Raw genomic sequence first — 8,405 nt, 5'->3', positions numbered from 1 at the left:
CAGTTTTTGTCTATTCCAAGAATCAATCGCCTTTTCTTTAGAGGTTCTACAGATTACTACTCTTCCTATACTCCACAACTTGATATCATAAGCTCTTGTTCTGGTACTTCTGTTTTAAAGGAACACGATAACCAAATGTTGAAACCCTTAAACGTGATGATGCAAAGGTGTAAAAATATGACTAGAAAATATCACCTGAACATTTCTATGTTAAAAAGGAAGATATTTGACCTCAAAGTGGCCACATCCCATTGTAAAGGGAGTTTTAGTAGCCAATCAGGATGTTAGTCCCAGGACATGCAAGGCAGTGTGCATCTGGCATGTGCAGGCACAGTCATGTTATTTCCCTCTTCAATTTAATTAAGTTTACCATGAAATCTTTATAGATAACAGTGATATCTCATGAGATCACAGTAAAGCAAAATGTGACCTCAGCACTGCTGATACTGATTGGCTATTGTTTCCCCCCCCCCCTCAACTTGCTGAAGGATAACTGGTTACTGAGCACTTACTCTGGTGAGATGAAGAAATTGAGGTAAAATATCTCCTTTTTCTTATATCGAGATGCTCAGATGATATTGTCAGCTTTTTACAGTTAAGTTGCATCACTTTCAAGTGATTTAGCATATATGCGTACAATGTCCCTTGAATTAAATCTAAAGGACCGTTAAAGGGACAATAAAGTAAAAATTAAACGTACATGGTTTGGAAAGAGCACAACATGTATCTAACTAGAGCACCCATCAGCTGATTATTTCGCCTACGCTCTAGTTAAGATAGAATGAATATCTGGCCTCTTAAGAGTCCTGAGGACTGGAGTTGGTAAACACTGGTTTATAGCGATGTTATACATGGTTACAAACACTGCTGCCATAGACTGCTACAGACACATGAACACTCCTACCTTCCTGTCAGCCTACAAAGGATATCAAGAGAACAAAACAAATTTGATCATAGAAATAAATTTAAAAGTTGTGTAAAATTGCATGATCTATATAAATCATTAACGTTTAATTTTGACTTTACTGTTCCTTTAAATACAGTAGAATTGCATAATCCACAAATGCACCATAAAAAGACAAAGCACAAACTCTGAATTTCAAATGATCAGAATTTGTTCGGACAAAAGATTGCTTCCATTTCCCTGTGGACTATATCATGTGACAGCCATCAGCCAATTACAGACTCCTATACATATAGACTATAATCTCCTGCGCATGCTCAGTTGTAGCTGGTGCCTTTAAGAAGTGTGCATATAAAAAATCAGCACACATTCATAATGGAAATATTTAGGAAAGATTGTTCTATTAATTGCATGCTGTATCTGAATCATGAAAGTTTTAATTTTGATGTTAGTGTCCCTTTAAAGGGGAGGTTGCATGAAGGTTTCTGTCACAAACATTATAACTTGTGTTCTGTGCTACTGCGTTATTTAAAGGGATATTATCCTTATTTTCATTCATCTGTCTGTTGGAATATACAAATATTTTTTTTGGGGGTGGGAGGGCTCTAATTTAATTTTCTTAAAAATACAATTTGAATCATGGGTCAGTCCAAAGAATTGTGCTGAAATTAAAACTGGGGAGCTAGTATCTTCCTTTTTAATGTGTAATGAATCCCCTGTAACATTGTAACTACTAGACATGTAAGCAACAGAACCAATGACAAATATGGAAATGTGCAATGGACCAATATGTTTCTGAGCTTGATCTGTGCATACCTGTTACGGCCTGTACCCTATTTCAGTCTGGGGTGGTTTCAATTACATGGTATTGTCCCAGTCCAGTGGTTCATCCCCCACCTGTCATAGAGATCTTCTTGTACAATGTAGGACCAGCCTGGGGTAAGTTGCCGGCACCCTCCCCTCTGTTCCATTGACTATCTATCTATCTATATATATATATATATATATACTGTATATAGGTATTAAATGTCTCACCAACGTTTTATGTAAATTAATTATTTTATTAACCATAAAGTACAAAATATAAGAAAACATCTGCTATTTACATGATAAAGTTTGAAAGTATAAAGAGGGAATGTACCTGAGAAAGAGCAATGTACACATTCAAGGTAGGTCTATAGGAGGTGGAGATACCCATAAAATTATTAAAAGATACCTCCTCCAATTAGCTCCTTCCTTGGGTTCTGACCACAGGGAGCTTTTTGAGCGCCAGGTGATGGTCAGGTCTACAGTATAGTTCAGTGCTTGGACAGGGACTTTTGTGTAGTGCTTGTCTTTTGCAACAGGGACTCAGCCCCACCATATCCAGCTTGCCCTTATAAATCACACTCAGTGCTGGGTATTTAAGTCTTTTATGCTGGGCTATGGTCCCTTGTCAACTTTCAAATTTCCAACTTTTACTCCTCACGCGTTTCTTGGTTTCTGACTGTGGTTCTTGGACTGTTGCTGTGCAGCTTGTGAAGGTCGGGAGAGCAGATCTTGAAGGTCACATACAAATCTGTAAACGTACCGTTGGCCCCCAGTCTTGTGAATGATATTTTTATGGTAGTAATAGCGAAGCCCTCTGCTCAGCTTCTCATAGTTCATTCTTGGCTTGTTCTTCCTCCTTCCCCATCTCCTTGCCACCTGTAGCACACAAAGGGAATATGAATGTCTGTTTGTTAAGCTGGGAACCAGAGAGTATAAAGGTACAAAGAATAGATAAAATAATCAGGTGGGAAATATAACTATCAACAGACCTAACTTCATATCTCCTGCTTTTCTCGGTATATAATCTACTTTTTTCCCTTTACTGCCTCTGTTTCCTAGTTTCAGAACGGTTTGTCTATCTAGCCCAGACATCCTCAAATATATATATGTATATATTATCTTTTCTGAGGCAGCCTCACCAATCACATTTTAAGTGACATGAAACCCACATTTTTCTTCCATAATTTATATAGAGCAGTGGAACTCCAGATGTTTCAGAACTACATTTCCCGTTAAGCTTAGGCACTCCCGAACTCCAGATGAGCATCATGGAAAATAGTTCTGAAACATCTGGAGTGCAAAGGTTCACCATCACTGATATAGAGTGTACAAAAAAACCCAACTTTCCAATTTACTTTGTTCTCTTAAATAAAAACATGGAAGGTAGACTCAGGATCTTCCACAAGTTTGGCAGCACAATTATATATTGTTGCTATATAGTGTTCAAAATCATTCTTGCAAAACTGCTTTCATATAGTTATTCAGACAAGTGCATCCTACCTACCTGGGTAATATCTTAACCTTTTAAAGCCGTTACAGCGTTCTATTCCATCCTACCCGGGCCGGGTTTCTGCGCCGTTAGGACGGAATAGAATGTCCTAGCCGTTTGGCTGTCCTAAAGCCAACAGCACTTCCAGGATGGGATTGTGGTCTGGAGGGCGTGCCTAGCGTCATAGGGACGACCCCTGACCCGATCACATCCATTGAAATCTCACGTTGACATGCACAATCGCGGGATTTCAATTTGTCTACATCAGAACATGTTTTACAATGTAGAAAAATGTACCCTGTCATGAAATGGTTAAAAATAATACACTAACAAAGTAAATTTGAAAATAGTAGTACATTGGAAACATTTTTAAAACTATCATTACATTAAAGAACAAAATTGGGTTTCATGCCCCATTGATGACATAATTTGATTGCTGTTGTTGGTTTTATTTGCGATTTATTATAGGAAGTTAATTGTAGAACCTCAGCCACAGCCTCCATGTCCTGTTGCTTTTTTGGGAATATGACTGAAAGATAAATCTGAGCCTTGTCCATTCATAATATTATGTCTTGCAATTTGCCATTTAAATATTTTGTGTGTTTTATTCTAATTTATTTGTTTTTGAGACCAAATACAAATTTGAAATAAAAAAAAGAATTGGTTTGTGCCCTATAGTGCTTTGCGGTAAGAAGAAAACCAACAAGAAGTCATTTTTTACAGACTCACCTCGTTGGGGTCAGACAGCTTAAACTCCCATCCGTTCCCCGTCCAGCTGATCAGCTTCTGACAAGATGAGTCTTGCAACAACTCCAGGAGAAATTGCCAAAGCTGAATTGGCCCTGAACTAGCTGCAAAAAAGATATTAGTCATAAATAATTAGAAGTTATAAAAGAAATGTCTAAAAAAATTAAATGATGGCTTATATATTTATTTATTCTCTTGAAGGGGCATTACATTATTTTTCTTTTCTTAAATATATAAAAGGATGATGAAAATGTTTTGCCTTTAAAAATGTATATTTTTCATTACTAATACTGTTTAACTATCTGATTAACACCCATAAAATGGTTAAGCACACAGGTAAAGTCAGACATGCACAGCTTGTGAGCCAATGAGAAGTATCAGTCGCATGGCCCACTAATCACCTACTGAACAGAATTTTACTTATGTCTTTAAAGACTTTCAGTAATTAAATAAAATACTTAATCTAACAAATTATAGCATGTACTTTATGCATTAAAATATACCTAATATCAGATTAGAATTCACAAAGGTTTCCTTAGTGAGAACAAGAAAAAGATATTTTCATCTGAACTCTCTCTCACCTGATGTGGGAGGTTTGCTGCACTTAGCTGCAGGTCCCCTCTGGCTGTGAGACGTAGAGTACATTTCCTTCTCAGCACCAGATCTGTGTCCTGTCAGGTCTGAGCCTTGGTGGAAGTTTGTATTATTCAAAGCAAAACCTAGAAACAGACATTAAAGTTAATACAGAGTTATTTCATCCTTCACACCAAAAGCTCCATCTAGTCTGCTCAATAGACATGTTTCGGATAAATCCAATTTACTTCTATTATCAAATGTACTTTGTTCTCTTAGAATCCTTTGATAAAAAATAGGTTGGTAGGCTCAGGAGCATGCACGCTATATGGAGGCAATGTCAATGTCTAACAATGATTATAGAATTTTGAAGACACATGCTCGCTCCTGTGCCTACCTTAGTACATTATCATGAGAAGGCGCTAGAGACCAAGAGATGTACATTTTATTATAGGAGTAGGAAAGTTTTAGGGTTAAAATGATAAAACTAATAGTTGTCCTAATCATCATTATTTAAAGAACCTCTAGCCTGAACATGTTAAATGACTCACCTGTTTGAGGGGCTCTGTTTTGAGTTGGGAGTTGAGTACTGGGACCCATTTGTAAACAGGAGGAAGTTCTGCTCATCTCAGGCATTTGGTGACTCAAACTGTCCAAATTGGTGCAGTTAATCCAGGTGGCCTCATCCCAGCTTTGCCATTCATGGGATGCCCAGGAAAAGTTATGATCTCCAATGGACCCTGCCACTGAGGTCTGGGAGAAAGTGTCTGTCATGGGGCTAAACTGAGATTCTTGCTGTTGGTGGTAGAGGGATTCTCCTGAATGTGTGATCTGGTTCATCATCTCTTGTTGGGGTAAATGACTCTGAATATCTTCTAGCACAGGAAGCAATGGCTGGAAAGAGGGCAAGAGTCCTCCGGATTGTAGAGTATTTCCTTGTGCTTGGGAAGAGACAGGACCTTAAAGAAACAAAACAGCAGTTTAAACAAAGCCATCCGTTGTTTCTAGAGTCTGCATCTACCATCCTGCTTACCAGATTAGCTGCCAGAAGGACAGCTCTCTGACACCCAAAAAGTTAACATCATGAACATTTCAACACCCCAGTCATTAAATACAGCCCCATGTACATCTCAACATCCCAGTCATTAAATACATCTCAGCACCCTAGTCATTAAATACAGCCCCATGTACATCTCAACACCCCAGTCATTAGATACAGCCCTATGTACATCTCAACACCCCAGTCATTAAATACAGCCCCATGTACATCTCAATACCCCAGTCATTACATACAGCCCTATGTACATCTCAATACCCCAGTCATTACATACAGCCCTATGTACATCTCAACACCCCAGTCATTAAATACAGCCCCATGTACATCTCAACACCCTAGTCATTACATACAGCCCCATGTACATCTCAACACCCCAGTCATTACATACAGCCCTATGTACATCTCAACACCCCAGTCATTAAATACAGCCCCATGTACATCTCAACACCCTAGTCATTACATACAGCCCCATGTACATCTCAACACCCCAATCATTACATACAGCCCCATGTACATCTCAACACCCCAGTCATTACATACAGCCCCATGTACATCTCAATACCCCAGTCATTAAATACAGCCCCATGTACATCTCAATACCCCAGTCATTACATACAGCCCTATGTACATCTCAACACCCCAGTCATTAAATACAGCCCCATGTACATCTCAATACCCCAGTCATTACATACAGCCCTATGTACATCTCAACACCCCAGTCATTAAATACAGCCCCATATACATCTCAACACCCCAGTCATTACATACAGCCCCATGTACATCTCAACACCCTAGTCATTACATACAGCCCCATGTACATCTCAACACCCCAGTCATTAAATACAGCCCTATGTACATCTCAACACCCTAGTCATTAAATACAGCCCCATGTACATCTCAATACCCCAGTCATTACATACAGCCCTATGTACATCTCAACACCCTAGTCATTAAATACAGCCCTATGTACATCTCAACAGCCCCATGTACATCTCAACACCCCAGTCATTAAATACAGCCCCATGTACATCTCAACACCCCAGTCATTACATACAGCCCCATGTACATCTCAACACCCCAGTCATTACATACAGCCCCATGTACATCTCAACACCCCAGTCATTAAATACAGCCCCATGTACATCTCAACACCCCTGTTATTAAATACAGCCCTATGTACATCTCAACACCTCAGTCATTATATACAGCCCCATGTACATCACAACACCTCAGTCATTAAATACAGCCCCATGTACATCTCAATACCCCAGTCATTAAATACAGCCCTATGTACATCTCAACACCTCAGTCATTAAATACAGCCCCATGTACATCTCAACACCCCTGTTATTAAATACAGCCCTATGTACATCTCATCACCTCAGTCATTAAATACAGCCCCATGTACATCTCAACACCCCTGTTATTAAATACAGCCCTATGTACATCTCATCACCTCAGTCATTAAATACAGCCCTATGTACATCTCAACACCCCAGTCATTAAATACAGCCCTATGTACATCTCATCACCTCAGTCATTAAATACAGCCCTATGTACATCTCAACACCCCAGTCATTAAAGGGACATTAAACCCACATTTTTTCTTTCATGATTTAGATAGAGAATACCATTTTAAACAACTTTCTAATTTACTTCTATTATCTATTTTGCTTCATTCTCTTGATATTCTTTCCTGAAAAGCATATCTAGATAGGCTCTAACTTCTGATAGTAGGCTGCACATAGATGCCTAATGTGATTGGCTCACCAATGTGCATTGATATTTCTTTAATAAAGGATATCTAAATAATGCAACAAATTAGGTAATAGAAGTAAATTGGAATGTTGCTTAAAATTGGATTATCTGAATCATGAAAGACATTTTTTTGGTTTAATGGCCCTTTAAAAAAAAAAAGCCCCATGTACATCTCAACACCCCAGTCATTAAATACAGCCCCATATACATCTCAACACCCCAGTCATTAAATACAGCCCCATATACATCTCAACACCCCAGTCATTAAATACAGCCCCATGTACATCTCAACACCCCAGTCATTAAATACAGCCCCATGTACATCTCAACACCCAGTCATTAAATACAGCCCTATGTACATCTCAATACCCCAGTCATTAAATACAGCCCTATGTACCTCTCAACACCCCAGTCATTAAATACAGCCCTATGTACATCTCAACACCCAGTCATTAAATACAGCCCTATGTACATCTCAACACCCCAGTCATTAAATACAGCCCTATGTACATCTCAACACCCAGTCATTACATACAGCCCTATGTACCTCTCAACACCTCAGTCATTAAATACAGCCCTATGTACCTTTCAACACCCCAGTCATTAAATACAGCCCTATGTACATCTCAATACCCCAGTCATTACATACAGCCCTATGTACATCTCAATACCCCAGTCATTACATACAGCCCTATGTACATCTCAATACCCCAGTTATTAAATACAGCCCTATGTACATCTCAATACCCCAGTTATTAAATACAGCCCTATGTACATCTCAATACCCCAGTTATTAAATACAGCCCTATGTACATCTCAATACCCCAGTTATTAAATACAGCCCTATGTACATCTCAACACCCCAGTCATTAAATACAGCCCTATGTACATCTCATCACCTCAGTCATTAAATACAGCCCTATGTACATCTCATCACCTCAGTCATTAAATACAGCCTTATGAACATCTCAACACCCCAGTCATTAAATACAACCCCATGTACATCTCAACACCCCAGTAATTAAATACAGCCCTATGTACATCTCAACATCCAAGTCATTAAATAC

At 38.8% G+C, this 8,405-nt stretch overlaps 1 protein-coding gene across 1 annotated transcript in view; it reads right to left on the bottom strand.

The window, feature by feature from the left end:
* Positions 1-2,164: 2,164 nt before the first annotated feature.
* The window catches only part of ETV2 (ETS variant transcription factor 2), a 50,771-nt gene continuing 44,530 nt past the window's right edge, over positions 2,165-8,405 (bottom strand). Inside the window, exons 4-7 of the mRNA XM_053690906.1 lie at positions 5,075-5,482; positions 4,532-4,669; positions 3,933-4,054; positions 2,165-2,590 (exon numbers count right to left, since the gene is read on the bottom strand). Of these exons, the coding sequence (XP_053546881.1) occupies positions 2,369-2,590; positions 3,933-4,054; positions 4,532-4,669; positions 5,075-5,482 (890 nt within the window). The 3' untranslated portion in view covers positions 2,165-2,368. The remainder of the gene's footprint in view (positions 2,591-3,932; positions 4,055-4,531; positions 4,670-5,074; positions 5,483-8,405) is intronic.

The sequence above is a fragment of the Bombina bombina genome, chromosome 8, assembly GCF_027579735.1.
Source record: "Bombina bombina isolate aBomBom1 chromosome 8, aBomBom1.pri, whole genome shotgun sequence".
Classification (NCBI taxonomy): Eukaryota; Metazoa; Chordata; class Amphibia; order Anura; family Bombinatoridae; genus Bombina; species Bombina bombina.
The sequence above is the reverse complement of the archived record's forward strand: the minus strand, read 5'-3'. Positions and strand labels throughout refer to the sequence as shown.